Below are 21528 nucleotides of genomic sequence, written 5' to 3'. Positions count from 1 at the left end.
TGATTTGGAAGACACTGGGACATGGTGCAGCCAAACCAAGGATTCGAACCTTTGATAACAGGGTCTCAACCCTTGACAAGTTCCTTTTTAATTTATAATTTTGGAGAGGATATATATATTTTCTGATTTCACTGGTGGTACAAAAACAGTTTTCACCATCAGGGCAAGAGTTGTGTTATGAGAGCGGCTGAGAACACAAGTATATACCTTTGATGTTATAAGATATCGTTTTGTACAGGGGGCAGTGTTTGCAATAATTTGCCAGTTGACCATCAGGGCCTACAGGTCCTAGATGAAATCTACAGGCCCTTTTTCAAAAGTCAAACCAATAAAAACAAAATAGGACAAGCTATTAACAGTTTCACACTGTTTCTACAAAAATCAATTAGCGAAGCCTATGGCACACATCTAGAAGTTTTTATTTGTTAAAGACTGGTGTTGACATTCCTCTGAGCAAAGCGCTGAAACACCAGGAAGTGAAACTGCAAGTTATTCTAACATGATGGATCATGGATGATTCCCGAGCGTTAAAAAGGAAAAAAATCAAGGGAAAGATTCAAGTCGAAAAAAAACCCACAAGGGGCTGCAAATATTTGAAACTGCCGGCCCCATGCAATAACAACTGGTGCTGGGTCTCCAGGCCGGCAGCGGTTATTTCGAACACTGGTGTATGTGTCACATTTCAACTTCAGACAAGTTGCCTCCCCTTTGACAATAGACACTGAGTTGGGTATGAAATATATACACATTGGTCCACTTAACTTGTTTGTTGAGTGAATGACTGACTATGGTTTTACGCCACTTTTAGCAATATTCCAGCAATATCACGGCAGGGCGACACAAGAAATGGGCTTCACACATTATATCCATGTGGGGAATCGAAATGGCTTCAACCACTAAATAACCCACTTGCTTGTTGAAAACAAAACAGAACACAAGATGACATTTTGACAATTTTATTTACTACAGTGAACCACAATAATATTCTACCATTTACCAGATGTTTTAACTAAAATAATGAAATCAACAAATCTCACATGATAAGTAGATGGCAGCTAGTACCCACCTCAAGCATGGATACTGGATGCCGTGTCTGTCAAAATTACACATAATATAGGTTACAATCTTCATTTTTTTTCTTTTTTTGAAATATCTTGCAATTTTTTTTATTATTTTTTCATTGGATTAATATAGCTTTACATGTACATTCGTGGCAGAGAAATTCAGAGGAAACCAACATAACCAAGGTACATTTTCATCAAAGTTGCAGGTTTCGGTTTTCAAATGCATAAAAGGATAAATCATTCTGAACAAATTACACAGGGAATGTTGAATACTTGGGTCCGAAGGCAAGAAAACTGAACAAATGTCTACTTTCTCCTCGTAGTTTATGTACAAAAGTCATAAAAACAAATTCACTCGCACACTATGAATGTAATCTCAATATACAAATAAACCTTCCTTCCTCTCAGTCAAAGATTAAAACTGCATTTATTTCTTGGCCTGGTCTAACAAAAACCGAAACCTGCAACTGTACAGGATAATGATTACACTGTGTGCATGGGGATCGGTACGCAGACAAATGAAGTTTGTAAAGGGTGTAAAAGTAAACAAACGAAAATGGTTTGTTCTGGCGACATTGTGCGATGCCAATAATTGATAAAATGATATGTTCTGTTGAAAGTGGTTAAGATGACAAAAAACACTCCCTAATTTGCACTGCATACAGGAGCATAGGAAGACTCCCTTGTTCGCTGCTCAATCAAGACAAATAACAGAATCTTGTTAGTTTTCTAACCCTTGAATGATCAATAATAAACTTCATGGCAAAATGGAACTTGGTTACGACTGGAAAAAAGAAGCATGGAAAAAGGAATCTAGAAGAACAAGACTACAGTTTGACACATGAACGAAAAGGGAAAAAAATCTAAATTCAGCATTCAATGCTCAAGGCCTGTTCCTCAAATGCTAATCCCCTTCGTCAGAGTCTTCCTCGATGACGTAGACCATGAACATCAGGTCTTCCACTTTAGGGACAAGGGGATCGCCAGGTGGTACCACAGAGAAACCCAGGAAACTGAACACTCGAAGCAAGTTGACTGAAAAATACAATTAATCAGTTGCAGGACTTTTCATTCATCTCCAATGTTCAAAATTATGCATGTAAGACAAGGGGTCATTGTCATAACGGACCCTGACAAACATAATGAGGGGCTCCCTAATTTCAAACACATCCTTAGTAACCGTAAGGAACAAAAACCTGTGACGATCCGGGAAAGAATTGAGAATTGGGTTGTACAACCTTCAGACTAAGGCTTTAGCATTGCAGGGAAGGCTGGGCAGTAGGGGAAATAATGTGGTTCAGGGACTGTGAGTGAGTTAGTGTGGTTTTACGCCACTTTTAGCAATATTCCAGCAATATCACAGTGAGGGACACCAAATATGGGCTTCACACTTTGTACCCATGTGGGGAATAGAGCCCCGGTCTTTGGCATGACAAGCCAAGGCTTTAACCACTAGGCTACCCCACTGCCCCCTTCAGACAAGAGAAATCTCTACATGATCCCTTCTGTGCTTGATGAAACACCATACATATAAAACTATCACTATTAGGATCCATCTTAATCAGAAAAATACAAAAAAAGAAAGAAAAATACCCCAAAAAGAATGTGCCGGCTTATATTTTCAAATATTTGTTTCCTGGTGATCATCATTCCTGTGACAACACTCACCTCTATCTGCGCGGTTCTTCTTGAAGCACAGAATGACATGGCTACACTTCAGTCGATCCTCGGCATACTCCAAAAGAGACACAAGACTGTAACAGAGATAGCAAGTTAGACACAAACCACACACTTGATTTTTTATAATTATAGCATCAGTTTATTCCACCATTTCTGTGACAAATACACATATTTTATCATTCCTTGTTGCCGAGAGAATTGAGTTAGCTCCCTTGAGCAGCAAAACGCAGTTACCTCCCTTACAACATATACTTCTCACTGTCAATGGAGGACTGCTGATATAACATTACAACCACTCCATCTCTTGCAAAACTTAAGCAGAAAACTAACAACCTAATTTCAGACACCACCACTTCTTAAAACATGATACAGTGAAAACCTGATAAGTAAAATTTCAAGTGACTCGCCAAAATTGTTTACTTATCAGGTATTTTAGTTATCCAAACTTTTCAAAACCTGCAAATGACAACCATATGCATGAATATGTATACATCAGAATAACAGACAACATTGGTAAGTAATATGACATGTTTTATTCCATAAAATTTCATTGAGTTAAGCCAGGGAGCTGGAGACTGACACGTGCCCCTCATATCGGATTATGTGGTGATCGCTAATTTAGTTATCCGGTCTCTTTTGTTAAGTAATGTACTTCCAGGGACTGTGAGAAAATGTTTAGTTAAGCGGTATTGTTTACTTATCCGAGTCTAGTTAACCGGACTCTAATAGTGATAATTAATGAAGAAATTTGCCGGGACCAAAGAAAAGTGTTTACTTATCAGGTCTGTTTAGCTAAGCAGTCTTTACTTAGGCGGTTTCCACTGTAGTAGCGAACTGTAGTAGATTTGGCAATATGGTTGAGCAAGACCAGAGTGGGCAAGTTGTGTCAGGATGTCACTAAAGCTAAACGACTGAATTCATCTTGGGGACAGCTGGATGTCACAGTGGTATCTGATGCTGTAATACTTTTATACCTATAACAACCACAACTGATCATGCAGTACTTCTGACAAAAATCATTTCCATTTAAGAGTCAAATGGGAACAACCCATCCATATGGTAACAATAAGGGATCGTTCATAATTTATGTATGGGGGGGTGATGATGATTTTTATGGAGAACCATGTACAATGTGAATGCCCCCCACCCCAAAAATAATAATTTTTTTTTTATAAATTTATGTACACAGTGACCCACAATACTCCTACCCCACCCCTCTGTCATGTCAGTACAAAATAAAAATGCCTTAACATATAAAACTGTCGCAAACAAGTGATTCAGAAGAGTGAGTGAGTGAGGTTTTACGCCACTTTTAGCAATATTCCAACAATATCACGGCGGGGGACACCAGAAATGGGCTTCACACATTGTACCCATGTGGGGAATCGAACACAGGTCTTATGCATGACAAGCCAACACCTTAACCATTAGGCTTCCCCACCACCCCTGATTCAGAAGCATTAATATAATGTCTACGCCTGGGACAATTCACAGATGCACCGATACATCACGATACATTTAATTTTGATACAGCTATCATATCGTCGACTGGTGTATCGATACAAAACGATACACGACTTTCTTTCAAAACAGTATTATCTTAAACATGTTAACGTACTTATTTAGAGAAAAGAATACGCAAGTATTATGGAGTTACTTGTTTGTTTACTACAATAGTGTTATTGTTATACACAAATACCTTGAAATAAATCATTTTAAATCTTAATACTGTGTCATTCTTTCAAAGTGTATGTATCGTGATACATAGCGTAGGTAAAATATCAGGATATGTATCGTATCGTGACTTAGTGTATCGTCCCAGCCCTAATAATGTGTCAGTTAAAGATGGCTGGGTGATGGCTATACTGACCTCTCCTTGGATCCCTCAGGAAGTATGCCGCAAGGTAGCTCTACGTACAACTTGCCGTCCAGCAAAACAGTTTCCCAGGTCACCTCCAAACATTCCACAGGACGAATTTTGAAACACAGGTTGGCTGCAACCTGCGTTTGATGTGCCAAGGAGTTCACGTTGGTAGTGAACAGGCCTTTAGCATTGACAGGGGGCTGTGCTAAAACCCCCACGCCGCTGCCCTCTGCCACGAAGGACATTTTGGATGCATCAACGGCGTGGGGAACATCAGGAGTACCACAGAGGCCCAGGACCCAGCGATATACAATACCGCTGATTCGACATCCTGAAACACAAAACTCTTATTGAGGAGGGTGACAATATGTGGGTTTAAAAGAACATATACTGTGACAATTTGGGGACCAAATGTGACTACTCAGTCCAGTGGAATCCTGCTTGTCTTGACACCTTGCCTACCACACAATATTTACATAAAACGTAAATTATACTTCATAAAATACATCATTTGTCCGGAAATCTAGTTTCCAGATCTGGACAGTACATGTCAAACAGACACTGTGTCTATCTTACAGCACAGTATCCGCGCTTGCCAGCACCTGGCATCCCCCATCAGAGGGACGGTTATCAGGATATCGCAGTGTTAACAGAATCCTAATATTACACATACTGGTTAAACACAGTATTCATTGAATGATAAACAAATTCATTTATTGGAGGAAAATAAGCAAGGCATGTTGACATGTGTAACCTAGAAGTGATATTAAAGTCATATTCAGGAGTGATTGAGTTAAGTTTTACGCTGCACGAAGCAATACTAGTATTCTGATATGAGAGTGGGTTTGAGTGAAAAACGAGGAAAATGAGCCGGGGATCTTGGGGGCCGCAAATTCTGATCTCTGAATATTCCAGCTATAGTGGTCTGTAAATAATCAAGTCTGGACCAAGTCTGGCATAAGCATCAATCTACACAATAGGGATAGAATGACATGTGTCAAACAAGTCAGCGAGCCTGACCACCTGATCCCCGATAGTCGCCTCTTACGACAAGCATGGGTTACTGAAGACCAATTCTAGCACAGATCTTCACGGTTGGAGGAATCAAGAGCATGTGTATGATGGAAACAAACTGAGGAACACAATCAGGACAAATCTCAGATTTAAACCCATCTATGTCCTCTTTTAATCATACTAGACAGCATTTTTTAAAGTGTTCAAAATTAAGTGTTAAAATACAATTCCTTAACATAGTAAAAACTACAATCAATACAGGATCTAAGGTTACATTCAAACAAAAATTAGCTGATCCAGAGAAGTGTACATACACTAAAATCTCCCAAACTTACACATTCAGATAAAACATTCCCGATGACAATGCAGCTTGATTAAACAGCAGAATGATAATTATATCATGTATAGTCTGGATCCTTGAAATGTATTTTGCCTCCTTAGTTGTCCAAAACAATAACCCAATGACTCTGTACAACCTTAATTACAAAGACTCAGAGGCAAGACACCACAAGCTTTTTACCTGTCCTTTAGCATTTCACGTCTTGCCAAGGCCAATGCAAAACACCATGCATGGTGAACACACAATCTCCAGGCCAAAGACCCAAGACATTGTTACTATATAATATTTCCTGATATAACCTGATTGTTCTAATTAGCCCATTACGACAGGAAGAGGTCATGACCTTGCCACATGCACAACAACAAGGACCAGAATTCCTGCCAAGCAGCTACTTGGTGAATTAGGTTTAACCCAGCTTTGTTTACGCATTACGCAAACCACAAATATGGTGACTGATCACCAATAATCCCCTGACATTGGCACACAAGCTAAAAACTTTTCCTTGGTCATTTCTGACCACTGCCAGGACTTATGGAACTATACCCCTTGACCTAAATTCTCTGAAACTCTGCTACCTCTTAAACATCACCTCATTACTCAGTGCTAGGATTCCTACACATCAGAGTCAGTTTTTACTGTACAAATATATGCCGTTATATGATTCCATGGTACTTACTTTTCCGTGGTATTTTCTAATGACATAATTTCTCACGAGCCACTCGCCAAATGGCGCCACCTATCGATTGTTTACGTTCATCAGTTGATCGGCACGGGTCTGAACAAAAAATGTTCAGACTTTCATCAATTTGCGTAGGTACAGTCATCTACTATTAAAAACTAATGCAACTTTATGTCTAGCATGTAATGCATTTTTTGCGCGATCTTTGCAAACATATTCTATAAACTTACTCAGCTTCAAAGTTTTCCAAACATCGCTCGCCTGCTAGCTGATGTCATCAATAAAAACAATCACGTGACCTAAGGGGGGAATGCCAGCTCTATTTTTTAAACTATAGAAGCCCGATAGGGTCATCTCTTAAGTTGTTTTTTTCACTTTTCATTTCATGTATCCCGTATCAACTCTACATATTCTATGAACTGGAAATTTATGCTGAAGAAATGTGACTATTGTGTAAATTCTACAAAATCGTTTACTGTATTACAATTTATCAACTTCGATATTACTGTAAACCTACATTGACACTCCCGGATTGGCTGTTGACAATGTGTGAGATTGCGACATGTGCTGTGCGCCCTTACAGTGTTCACGAATCGTGTTTCAAAGGAACAGGACATTGGGTCCTGTAAGTTTCAGATGTCTGTCTGACCCATTGAAAATTCACAGGACCCATAGAATAAAATTAAACACACATTTCAGATTTAGCATTTTTTTATAATTGGCACTGAAATTATAAACAAACATAAGATTTATAAACAGCAAACAGGTGTCACATGTCCCATATAACAACTTCAGTCAAAGTAAAGTCATTGTGAAATATACAGTCAGACACTGGGGCCGGCGGGTTGTAGACTTCTATTGGACTGTTGGCAAATCTGCCGGATTTGTCAGAGGGTCAGACGCTATTCGTGAACACTGAATGATGTAACATTTAGCGAGAGCTACTTAAGTTGTTAAAACTTAATAATTTTCTTGTGAGTACAATGTTTAAATCATATTTCACAAAATCTGACTTGCATAAAAAAAAGTTCTAAAAAGCATACCATTGGTAATTACATTTATTTTAGATGACAAAAAGATTTACCTTGATGTGCCAAATCTGCAGTGAATGGCAGGAGAAATTGCCAAAAGGGAATTACTTATGTCCCTATTCACGTCAATAGATAAAACTAAATGAAAGTTTCGTCATGTTGACATGAATTTTACATATATTGTGGAAGAGTTTTGAAGGGGTAATTGTTTATTACTGAATTGAATTAATTTGCACAATGTTAAAATGCCTTTGAAAAGTAACTTTCAAAATATGACAAAATATATTTCATCCTTTTTCTAATTAGTCTACCAACACAGCCAAGGGCACCTTGTTTGGAATCCTGAAAAATCCTTGGGAATACCAGTTTGTGACAATTAAGAATAATAGAGTACAGAAAAACATGTTATTACTGCCTTAATGAAATACGGACTGCTATCCAATTCTCACCTGGCCGTTTGCCAGCCACGGAGCTAACTACCTCAATGTCTATCACATGAGTAAATAGTGATAATGTATGCCTATTATCACGTCCCAACAGTCGGAGGACGATTTCTCCAATCAATAATCACAATGTCCACCAACATCACTGCATGTACACAACTCCACACTGGAATGTACTGGCTGACATTGATTTCTGTAGAAGCAAGTACTTGTCGAGCAGGGCTTTTAATCCCAGAAGCCAAAAACGCAAGCTTTATGTGAAGTCAAAATATTCAGTAAGGCCTTGACAAATTAGTCAAGAGTTTTTGTCCCGATTACCAAAATAAACCTTGTTTCAATTCATTTAAAATTGAATAGAAAAACCCACATAATTTCTTGTTGTGTTGTCAGCTGATACTATAAACATAATTTCTTGGAAAACTGAATTACAAAGCCTTTAGGGGTAAATTGTCTTTATCAAAATAACTTATAGCTTTACATATTGTATCAAACATTGTACTAGACAAACGTTTAGTCTCTGAGTTTACATAATTTTTAGAGAGACGTATAATTCCTTTTAAATTGAAAAGGAGTCTGTGAAGGGTGGGTGAGTGAGTGAGTGAGTTTTACACTGCTTTAGCAATATTCTAGCAATATCATGGTGGGGGACCCTAGAAATGGGCTTCACACATTGTGCCCATGTGGGGAATCGAACCAGGGCCTTCAGTATCACGATCGAACGTTTTACAAGATTACAATAACCTTGCCGAATGATGTCCCGTTCACACATGTCAACAAGGAAGTTTGTACTCATACGACATTGTGATTCTAATGTGAAGCACTTTCATAACATTAGTCATTTTAGTCACAACAGCTGTTACATAGTGTTAACAAAGCATATAGTGGAAGCTGCTTGTTAAATCAGTCAAAACACATGTATTTCCTCAAATAAGCACCGGGCACTTATTTTTTCAAAAGACTTCCAGACCCCACGCTTATTAGAGGCCCAGCGCTTTTGCGCTTACTGGGTGTCATTACCATAATTGTTAGTGAGCTGATTTACCGCATGCGCTTATGAGAGGCCCTTGATAGAGGAAATACGGTATTCAGTTTTCCACAAACATCAATAAAAACATAAAAGCCTGATAACAGACAAGGTGCAGTCCTGTTACAAAGCACAAAGCTGACCTGGTTAGATGTCAGTGTACTGTAGAGCATGTGATGTTGCAGCGTTTTGCTTTCATGTTCAAATTGTTACGTTCATGAAGGATATAAAAAAGAATTAGCTTAAACTACATTCCTATCAGTAGAGAGTGTACACAAAGATATATATATTTTAAAGTGTGTCAACAAGAAAAAAATAATAGCTTTCAATCAAGGAAAATACCCTGAGGCTGCCTGAGAACCACTGAGGCTGCATCAGACCACGGAGGTGGTGTGATAACCCCAGAGGAGACATGAGACGGCAGGGGAGGTGTGAGAGTTCCCAAGGAGACATGAGACGGCAGGGGAGATGTGAGAACTCCAGAGGAGACATGAGACGGCAGGGGAGGTGTGAGAACTCCCAAGGAGACATGAGACGGCAGGGGAGATGTGAGAACTCACAAGGAGACATGAGACGGCAGGGGAGATGTTAGAACTCCCAAGGAGACATGAGACGGCAGGGGAGGTGTGAGAACTCCCAAGGAGACATGAGACGAGGTGACAGGGGAGATGGGAGAACTCCCAAGGAGACATGAGGCGGCGGGGAGGTGTGAGAACAGGGAGATGGGAGAACTCCCAAGGAGACATGAGACGGCAGGGGAGGTGTGAGAACTCACAAGGAGACATGAGAGATGGGAGATGAGACTCCCAAGGAGACATGAGACGAGCGGGGAGGTGTGAGAACTCAAGGAGACATGAGACAAGGAGGGGAGATGAACTCCCAGGAGACATGAGACGACAGGGGGAGATGGGAGATCCCAAGGAGAATGAGACCAAGGAGACATGAGACGACAGGGGAGATGGGGAGACTCCCAAGGAGTCATGGGAGGGAGATGGGAGAACTCCCAAGGAGACATGAGACGACAGGGGAGGCGTGAGAACTCCCAAGGAGACATGAAACGACAGGGGAGATGGGAGAACTCCCAAGGAGACATGAGACGACAGGGGAGGCGTGAGAACTCCCAAGGAGACATGAGACTACAGGGGAGATGGGAGAACTCCCAAGGAGACATGAGACGACAGGGGAGGCGTGAGAACTCACAAGGAGACATGAGACGACAGGGGAGGTGTGAGAACTCACAAGGAGACATGAGACGACAGGGGAGGTGTGAGAACTCCCAAGGAGGCATGAGACCACGGGGGAGGTGTGAGAACTCCCAAGGAGGCATGAGACCATGGGGGAGGTGTGTTAACGGATGCCTGAGACCGTTGATTAGTTCAGCCAGCAACTGAGCCTGATATGTATTGCTTCCAATGTATAATCAATAATCAAAACACCCCAGCTCCCAAGGAGACATGAGACGACGGGAGATGGGAGAACTCCCAAGGAGTCATGAGACGACAGGGGAGGCGTGAGAACTCCCAAGGAGACATGAGACGACAGGGGAGATGGGAGAACTCCCAAGGAGACATGAGACGACAGGGGCGGCGTGAGAACTCACAAGGAGACATGAAACGACAGGGGAGATGGGAGAACTCCCAAGGAGACATGAGATGACAGGGAAGGTGTGAGAACTCCCAAGGAGGCATGAGACCACGGGGGAGGTGTGAGAACTCCCAAGGAGTCATGAGACGGCAGGGGAGGTGTGAGAACTCCCAAGGAGTCATGAGACGGCAGGGGAGGTGTGAGAACTCCCAAGGAGGCATGAGACCATGGGGGAGGTGTGTTAACGGATGCCTGAGACCGTTGATTAGTTCAGCCAGCAACTGAGCCTGATATGTATTGCTTCCAATGTATAATCAATAATCAATACACCCCAGAGATTTATGCAGATCTGGCTATGGTAGCAAAAGCTCAAAGCTGAACCAGTAACTGACCCGAGCAGTATGAAAACAAGCTCTGATAATCAAGCACAAAGGGTAATGTCTTCTATTACAATACATTACTATACCCCATAGATACAACTATATTTATTTCCCCACTACACATATAGGGTTTCACCTCGACTCACAAACATGGGGGTACCATAATTATTATTTTTACTGGTCCTTGCAGGCAAAACAAGGGTCCTGTTAAGTAACAGTGTAGATAACTGTACCTTTTGATAATTTGTTTTCAGGCTGGAATGAATCATTGATTGTGTGGACTGATGGATGAATAGATACACGTAACTGTACAGAAAGAATCTACCAAACCCTTTACAAAGACACAGATGTGTTGTGGGTACAATGAATAATAACATGCACCCAATGAAGTTTATTCTCCATATTTGCGCCAACAACTGATTCAACAACTAGTCAGTCAGTGAGTGAGTGTGGTTTTAAGCCGCACTCAGCAATATTCCAGCTATATGGCAGCGGTAAATAATCGAGTCTGGACCAGACAATCCAGTGATCAACAACATGAGTATCGATCTGGGCAATTTGGAACCGATGACATGTATCAACCAAGTCAGCGAGCCTGACCACCCGATCCCGTTAGTCGCCTCTTACGACAAGCATGGGTTTCTGAAGATCATTCGGACCATCACGGGTCCAACAACTAAGAAGGAGGTGGTCATGATCAGCTGGCTTTGCTGGTTTTGGTTTTACTGGAAGCCTCACAGTCTGAGACAGATATTGGGGATCTGCAGTTACCAGCCTTTCTTAACACACCTTGCACACACGCAATTACTGTGACACACGTCGTTTTTCTCAACAGTCTGTTGCAATATGCTTTCAAACTGAATTTCCCAGGATAATACTTTTATTTAAATAAAAATCTCTCCTCAAAACATCTGTGTTTATGAGACACATTTTCAACACCAGAACCCCAGCATGTGGGGAATTATCTTGTGAGCGAGTGAGTTTTACGCCGCACCCAGCAAAATTCCAGCTGTATGGCGACAATCTGGACCAGACAATGCAGTGAACATTGATCTATGCAACTGGGATATGTTGACGTGTCAACACAATCAGCGAGTCTGACCACCCGATCTAGGTAGTCGCCTCTTACGACAAGCATGGGTTACTGAAGACCTATTCTAACCCGGATCATCACGAGTGCAACTATGACTAACAAATTTGATATGAACATACCACAAAATATATTTTATACAATAGAATTTCCAGAATACCTATACATACCTGATCTATGCAGGTGTGCCCCTTAATCAGTGGATGTTGTTGCTATCTGTGATTCAACATGCACAACTGTCACGATGGAATCTTGACCCCACTTTTAAACATCCTATCTTATCAGGGGACACTCACAGGATTGACAGACACATAACATGTGTGTAACATTTTCAAAACACATGACTAGCCATCTCAGATAACCAGTCTGATATCAACACTGATGTAACTTGACAATGCCTGGATGACAGACCCAGGTAAACACGGTCTCTCCCCTGCAAAATACTTTCCTGAAAGCAGGTGGTTTATGCCCATTCTTAGCATGTGGAATTTGAAAACAATAACTGTCAGTGTGACCATAATATCAAAACTTTATTAAAGGAAGGAAATTTCCTTGGATGAAACGAAGCTGTGTATTGTTAATATCATTATGCATTCTAGGAAGCTAACAATGAATGAGTGAGTTTGGTTTTAAGCTGCTTTTAGCAATATTGCACCAAAATCATGGCGGAGGGCACCAGAAATGGGCTTCAGACATTGTATCCATCGAACCTGGGTCTTCGGCAGTGATGAGCGGTCCCTTTAACCATTAGGCTACACTACAACTCGGCTAACAATGAATTAGTTTAAATGGCTCAGATTACATGGTTAAATTTTATCTTTTTTACTACCTGCAACCTGCCGCGAAGTAAATTAATCAGGCTGTGCCATCAAAGTACTGGCTGCGCAGTGTTATCAACAATCCTATTACTGTCGCCCACAGCAGATGATTCCTTATCAGCAGTGTGAGAGGGATATTCACGTAAAACATGACTATCTACAGAAAAGCTCACATCACTCATGTCAGAATAGATTTTTGATAGGTGGTTGCTTTTCAACTGACATTTTCATTAACAAATTTCTTTTCTTTTCTCCTTGGGAAAATCAAATTGTCCACAATTACAAGTGACCAATCACATGACCGCTGCCCTTTCATGAAAATGTCACATGATCATGAACAGAGTCTGATCACGTAACTGACTTCATGAGTATGAAATTGAAAACAGACTTGTTTGTAGACATTTTCGCCTTCAGTAACTGATTCACTTTACAAAAAACACGACCTATTTAATACAGGAAATTCATCGCAATTAAACTACTGCCATTGCACTAGGATTAGCTGATGTTACCAGCACTGGTTGCAACCTGACAATATAATCTACCTACACTGGTGCAGCCTTCACATAGAGAAATCTATCCCTGGCTAGAAAGTATTGTCACAAGCTTTGTTCACCCATAGGAATAACAATGCAAAAAAAAATCATTTAACCTGCTCGTTCATGCACGAGTTAGGAGATCTATTTCATGTGACGTAAAATCGTGACTAATTGCATGTCAAGATGACCTAATTCTGAAGCAGGTTCAACCTTCAACTGTCATTTGTACTCACACACGCGGTTGGTAAATATATCCTGTTACGCAATACAGCTACCCCATATTGCCATGTATAAAGCTACCCCCTATATAAAGCTACCCCTGTATAAGGCAACCAACTGTCAATTGTATGTTCACACTGTTGGTAAACACATCCTGTTACAAATTACAGCTTCCCTATATTGCCGTGTATAAAGCTAACAGACAACAAAGCACATGTGATACATGTGGCCTCAACTTAGGCAAGTGAGTTCGTTCAAAAATTGCCTCTGATCACCCAGCAGAAAATGGGTACCCGGTTGGATAAAGTCATGTGACTTTAACCTTCTAGCTCTTAACAGGCAGCTTGGGTTATCCGGGGTAATAATAATCAGATTCTGATTACAGCGTCCAGTGAGCAGCTAGTCAGATGGATACTAGGCGCTACATAAATGAATTATTTCTATTATTATTAACTATATAGACAGATGCTTATGATCATTGGATCGTCTGGTCCTGGCTCAAATATTAACAGATCACAGTCAGACAGCTGGAATACTGCTGAGTGTGGTGTTAAACAACAAACAAACAAAACACAGCATGAAGACCTAAGACATTAATGAATATGGTAAAACCACCATTGACTTTGTAGGGAAAAACCTAAAACAATTACAGCAAATCTGGGAATTCAAACCTATCTGAAGTAATAAAAATTATTCCCTATTTGAATTTATCAACCCTCTTAATTTTTAACCTGATAAAGTTTACGATAAGAAACCCTTGCTCGTTAACCTTAAATTTGATCAGTGGTCCATTCTAAGATGTTTCCGGGCAACACAGAAGGCAATCATTCATAACTAGCAAAACTTGAACCTTCCTTAAACTTTTCAATATTTGGTGTTTTTTTCATTGGATAAGTCAAAATACAATCTTACATTCAATTTATTTCTCTACATGACAATACGATTCAAATACGATTATATTTTCTGTGACACAGCAAAATCCTTGGTGTAAGATTCCTGAAATAAGAGAAGTTTGCTCATCTTACAATCTAGAAACCATGGCAACAGAGATCAGGTGCTGCTTTCCTGTTAACTGATTTTTACACAATATTGAATTTTCCCATGGAAACAAATGCTTACCACTTAGCAACAACAGGGCGTAAATTTAGCATCCAAATACATACAATAGTTCACTGAAGTTCCTCATACTTTTCAACTTCCACTCTTAGGGAAGGGCAAAAATAGTCAACGACTTAACACAATTATTACAAACCAGAGACAGTCATTAAGAAAGATCTTCCTGCAAATTTTACCATCAAAACCTGGCAGTTAGTGTCATATCACTAATGTTAAAAGTGATAAATTTACAGCGTTCCCAGACAGAAGTACTCTGTTTCTTACTGTTATTTATGACAACTAATTTTTTATTCTAGCACACCATTTTACAGAATCCATTCAGTGTTTGAACAATTCATTAGTTTGTTGGCAAATCAGTTCCCATCTTAATGAAGCCCTAAATTGTGCCGCCATATAGCTGGAATCTTGCTCAAGTGCGGCGTTACACAACAAACAAACCTAGCCATGTGACTATAACATTCTAGCGCCTAACAGACAGCTTGGGTTATCCGGGTTAATACTATTAGGATTCTGATTACAGCGTCCAGTGAGCAACCAGTCAGATGGATACTAGGCTGTATATAAATTAATTATTATTATTAAACCTAAATTTGAGTGAGTGATTTAGACAAAAACTGGTAAACACAGCAGTGGACACCAGAAATGGGCTTCATAGTACTGTACACACTTGGGCAATAGAACCCAGGCTGTCAACATGGCAGACAAATGCTTCAACCACTAAGCTACCCCACTACCCTTGAAAACAGAGAACATCTTAGACATTTGGCAAAAGCCATGAGCATGGGAGATTGTGCAGACATACCTAAATCACAATCCGCAAAAACCCAAATACCAACTTAACAAAACAGTCAAAACCCAAATGAAGTAAAAAAAAAAAAAATTTTCAGATTAGTAACCTCAGTTGAAAATAACATTACAATATGCAGAAAGTAATGTAAAGATGCATGGTAGAGTTTATGGCACAGGGTCCCGCTCCACAAAGCAATCGTAGAGCTAAGGTGATCGTAACTCCCATACCCTAACATAGACTTACGACAGTCATATTGCTAAGGTAATCGTAACTCCCATACCCTAACATAGACTTACGACAGTCGTAGCGCTAAGGTGATCGTAACTCCCATACCCTAACATAGACTTATGACAGTCGAAGCGCTACGATCGCTTTGTGAAACGGGGCACAGGATTATAACAACATAAGTTCTTCACTGGTCACTTGGGCCCATGGGTTGATTTCCCCTCTATGTTTGGGCTCAGGGAACATAAACAAACATTGAGGGTACATCATCCTATGGGTCCCGAGGGACCAGTGAACGACGTATTAATCTTAAAGAACACCCCAATGTTAAGTTTGAACTGTTTGAAGCATGGGTAACGGATCATAATAAGGAGTACCAGAGTTAGGCAATTAGCCAGTACTAGACTTTCAGAATCTAGCAGACAAGAAAAACAAATTTAGAGTTATCTTCCTTCCATTGATTTGCATTTGCAAAACATAGGTTACTTCAGTACATCATATGTGACTCAATTATTCGAGATAAAGAATTACTGACACGGAGTACCAATTGAATTCCCACAGTTAGCCATAATTAGCGGTAACACAGAAAATGTTACTCGCTTGTAAGCATGATACATTGAAAATAATAGAAGAGCTCTCAGCCAATCAGAAAATGACATTTAGAGGGTTTTACATGACGCGGGATTCCTGCGTATTTGACACAACAATTTTGCTAAAGACTCTCAAAATATTATCATACGAGTCAAGCTTGACGCAAGTTTTATGAGTGATACTCAGAATTCAGTTGAGAGGTAAAAAAATTGATTTGATAGTTTTTGTGAAGTCTTCATTAATTTAGATATTTCTTTCAATTCATGTTACTAACTGCATGTTACAGTGAATAAATTACAAGCCTGATTATGTGTTCAGTATACTGGAGTTTGTTATGACAGAACAGTGAAAAACATACTATTTATTAACTGACATATAAATGACAATACAACACAAAACAATAAAATCTTTCCAAAACTGTTGCTTTTTATATACACACATAAGTATTACGCTAAAATTTTCATGACTCCCAAATATTGAAAATGACTCCAAAAAATAAATACTGTGGGTCACCAGGACTCTTTTTTCAAAGTCTGTGTAAAACCCTGCATTTATGTGTGAGGTAAGATAAGTAGCAAACTAGTTTTCTAAAATACAATGTATTAAGTCATAACATGCAAGTGACTTCCACAAAAGTGTTGAGTCATAACAAATCCGTTATTAGAAACTCCATCTAAATATGTGCTACTTGAAGACCAGCTGAGGATAATATGAGTATTTGACCTTAGTCTGCCATACTGACCCTGAAACAAATATATCCAAGAAAGCCTAAACTGTAGAATTTGTGGCAAGTCCAGATAACCACAGTTTCAGGAGAAAGTCTCCAGGCTCCTTTTCCTCATATTTTATGATTTGTATTTAAGAAACATTTTTATAGTAAAATATATTCCTTTCAGAGACTAAACGTAGCCTAGTTTGTCCTGTGAAAATGACCTGTGACAGTGTAATAACCTAAAGAGCAGCCACAGCAAGCCACACTACAATCTGTACATTTCTCAATAAAACTCTGCACATGCATGCATGAGCACATAGGGACAACGCCTATGCTCAAGACAGGAAAGTGTGCGGTCATGTCAGCATATGTAGATAACACAATATGATAATATATTCACAACCTTGAACAAGAAGCCATTTGATTTACAGCATCAAAATGGACACATGAACTGATAGTCTGGCAACATGCCAGCCGTGTCTCTGTTCGTGACTGGTCATGGGTGGAGATTTATTTCAGTATGACCAGTTTTCTTGTATAGCATTGGGCAACAAGTGATAATAACCTGTATATATCTTTTGAGCACTGAGGTCACCATGACCTTGACGTTGTGAAAAAAGTATAACCCTTCCTTGTCAAGAGGCAATATCAACAGAGCACCAATACTGAGGAGGCCAAAAGTATATGCTATATAGAGGCATGTTTTGGGGGTTTTTTTTGTGTGTGTGCGTGCGTGTCCTTAACTTTAACAATCTACATTAGGTCATTTAATCCTTTCACCTACACATTCAAAGACTAAACCCAACTGAAAATAAGTCTGGGCAAGAAGATTCAAACATGTTTTTTTTGCAGATTCAGCTACAGGGGAAGATATACAGTGGAAAAATAATTACTAACTTGAATAGTGATCATGTGAAACACGCACTGTTACTGTATGCATATGCAGGGCTTGATTTAAGAGATGTTAACCTACCTGCATTAGGTGCAACCTAAGATAAAAAACCTAGTTGCACCAGTCAAATTCCAGTTGCACCGTTTTTATTGCGATATGTAATATCAGAAATATGCTATTGAATTATTTAGATGTTTTATTCAGAAGTTTACCATCTCAAAAATTGACTTGCGCCTGGTGCAAGTTAGACTAATAACTAGGTTGCACTTTGTAATATTGGGTTGCACCAGTGCAAGTAAAATCAACTAAATCAAGCCTTGATATGGTTTTAATATATTCTTGAATTATGCAACACAAGCACATGTCAATTACGCCATCAAAAAAACATAGGCCAGTATACACATAAAACAGTATAAGACCAGGGATTTTCAAGACCAGGGCTCTTATTCTCGAAACTTTCGTAGCCCTAAGAATTCTTAACTTTGATCATAGCCAATGTGTTAAGAATGGGCTTAAGAAGTTCGTAGCGTTACGAATGTTTCGAGAATAGCTAGCCAGGTCCAAGTATGCAGCAGACAACCAAATTGGAAATAGTAACATCTCAATACATGCTAATAATAATTTGATAGCGGAGCAATTCAGAGAAAGAAGCTTTAAAGCATTGTGTTTTGGCCTCAACGTGTTGAATGCAGTGATAAAATACTGTTACAATGCCTCTCGATTTAAGGAACATCCACAAAACTGAAGACAAAATTCTGTTTTTTTAAAAAAAAGGGACCTGTTGACTCAACTTGCCTGCCTTTAAGCTTGGAAATCCACAACAGATACCCAAGGACTGTCGTTTACAGACAGCAACATTCATGGCTAACCACGGACCACATTTTTAAAGAACACTGTTTATTCATATCTACCATTGATGTTCGCATACCTATTTTCATCATTAAAAAGAAAACATAAATTACACAGTGAGACAGCTCATGGGACACTTCATAACATACTTCCTTGTTCAAATCAAGCAGAACAGTCTCATATAAGGCTGCCTCTTATAGTATACCAAACACTGGCTGCTTGGGTCTTGGTTTTACCTAGAACCCTTGAGTTTCCCCAACATGGACTAACAGCTAGTCTCAGAAATGAACATATTTTACAGAAAATAGTTTTAAAATTAAAATAAAATGCAATAAAAAGGAGCCCAGAGACTTCAATTTCAACCTGAATGGTAATCTAGACATGCCACACATTCTAGACATGCATGGGCTGCACTGGGTATATTTGTTTCAAGGTCTGTATGACAATACCAAACGCTGAGGAATATACACAAAAACAATGTCTTTAACTGCATATGCTTGAGCAATTACAACAACCATACCTAGCATGCTTACTCTGGTAATCATCACTAAACGGAAGCATCATCTCCCTTTAAATGATCAATGATACATATAGCTTGTTAAATAGGCAGTCGCCAACCTGTCATTGTGTGGACAATACTCCCAAGCCTTAACACTGTACGGTAGAGAAAAGCAAACAACTCCTCGAATAAAAAAACATACGATGCCAGTCCAAACTTCGGCTGCAGTGGTTGCAAAGTCAATGAGAACATTCCATTAGGTACAACATCTGCCAGTAACATAATTGTTAGTTAGAATTCTGTATTGAAACAACACCTGTTAGGAAAGTGAGTAGCATCAATAATTATCAATGAAACCTATTTCAGATATTATCTTGGGCAGATTGCTTGGGAAGCGAAAAATGTGAAAGCAATGATTACTGTAATTCAATATTGAGGTATTATCATAATAACTGCACAGTTTGATCGCTGTTGTGCAATGTAATTTGGTCTACTTAAAATAAACTTCAATCCTCCAACTCAGAGTGCTGTTGTACAAAGCGATATTAGCTCTAAGGCGACCATAACTCCCATACATTAACATAGACCTAAGGTAGTCTTAACGCTAAGGTTGTTTTGTACAACGGCACCCAGATAGCCAGCAAGTCAAATCAACTATACACAGGAGAGAACTTTACAAAACACTTTTTCAAATCTTAATCAGCACTGCACAAAGGATTCAGCACATATTGCCAATATATGACTCAGCGAGGCTAATGAGTTTTGCTCAAATTACTCCATACCCCAGCACTATCCCAAATAATTACTGCTTATTTACAATGTCATCAGTACTCAATTGTTTACCATGGTCAACATGCGTAACAGCAGTAATCTCCACAAAACTAACCCTGACTGAGTAGAGAAGTTTCACAGGGATGGTAAAGTGAAATTTTAAGGGCCAAGGACAGAATTGTAGATAACAAGCCTTCATCCTAACACTACTAGCCCAAGTATCAAAGAATGAGATCTCTGTGTAGCAAAGCAGCCCGAGGGCATTAGCTCTTGCCTTCAATGTTTCACACAACGAAATGCAATGTTTCCCAACCATATTAAAAACATTAATAAAACGACTTAAATCTGGGGTAAGAGTAAATGTTTTCTGTTTGTTAAGATTATTTCAAGGGTTAGGGTTTAGGGGTAGGTTTTGGCTTATTATAGAAACCATAAGCCTAGATTCTTAGGCATGGAATGATAAAAAAAATATTGGGCTTACAGGGGAAAATCTTTCCAAATCCGGTATGATGCAATAGTACCATGAGCCAGGCCATTTCATACCAATGGCATTGTGCACACATCAAACTTGAGTTCGAGAGGGGCACAGAAACACTATATAGTCCATAATACGTGTGACAGTCATCTGTTTCTACCAAAACCTACTTTATAAGACTGCCCATCTAGAATTTTGCTGCTACGCCATCGAAACCCAATTTCCAATCCTCCCTCCATACAAACAATCTTATCAGCTGATCTGTCAGAGATAAGTTTCAGGTCACGATGACAAGTCAACCCATGACTCCAACAAGCCCATGTCAGTACAACTCACTCACAACAAAATCGAACCGTTAGATCATTACTTCTTGACAACGATTCCATTTCTGAAAACCTTGAACATTCTCAGAAATTTGGAACCATGTTGAGTTTCTTTGATTCGAAAGGTAAAATAGAAAACAATATGAACTAAATATCTATGTGATCCTTGATGTGATCAGATTAACCCAAATGTGCACAAAAATAAACAAGAGAATTAAATCGTGACAACACAAAGTGCAAAATTGTGACATGTGTTGCAAATCGGAAACATGGCAGCCATTTTGGTTTCATCAACAAAATGTAAACATTTTCATTACATCGTCATTTACAAACACAAAACACAAAGATCAATACGTACATATTTGTACTTTGTAACGCTGGCATACTGGCTAAAATGTCTCTGCTTTGGGGGCCAAAATTCTCGTCTAAAACGATAGCTTCAGAAGCTCTTAACATATCTCTCCCCTCCTCGCCCTTTGCTTGTTCGTCTTCGTGTGTGCAAGCGCACGGCCTTGATAT

The 21528-nt window shown here is 39.5% G+C and overlaps 1 protein-coding gene across 1 annotated transcript; it reads right to left on the bottom strand.

The window, feature by feature from the left end:
- Window positions 1-940: 940 nt before the first annotated feature.
- LOC124264991 (ornithine decarboxylase antizyme 1-like) lies at window positions 941-21528 on the bottom strand. Its single transcript, XM_046699769.1, is given in 5 exon segments — window positions 941-2099; window positions 2733-2818; window positions 4615-4883; window positions 4885-4939; window positions 21368-21528. Coding segments are annotated over 5 exon segments (639 nt in total). The 5' UTR covers window positions 21466-21528; the 3' UTR covers window positions 941-1968.

Source organism: Haliotis rubra, unplaced genomic scaffold (genome assembly GCF_003918875.1).
Source record: "Haliotis rubra isolate DU_JTF1 unplaced genomic scaffold, ASM391887v1 Scf955, whole genome shotgun sequence".
Taxonomy (NCBI): domain Eukaryota; kingdom Metazoa; phylum Mollusca; class Gastropoda; order Lepetellida; family Haliotidae; genus Haliotis; species Haliotis rubra.
Note: the sequence above shows the minus strand (reverse complement) of the source record. Positions and strands in the feature narration are given on the sequence as shown.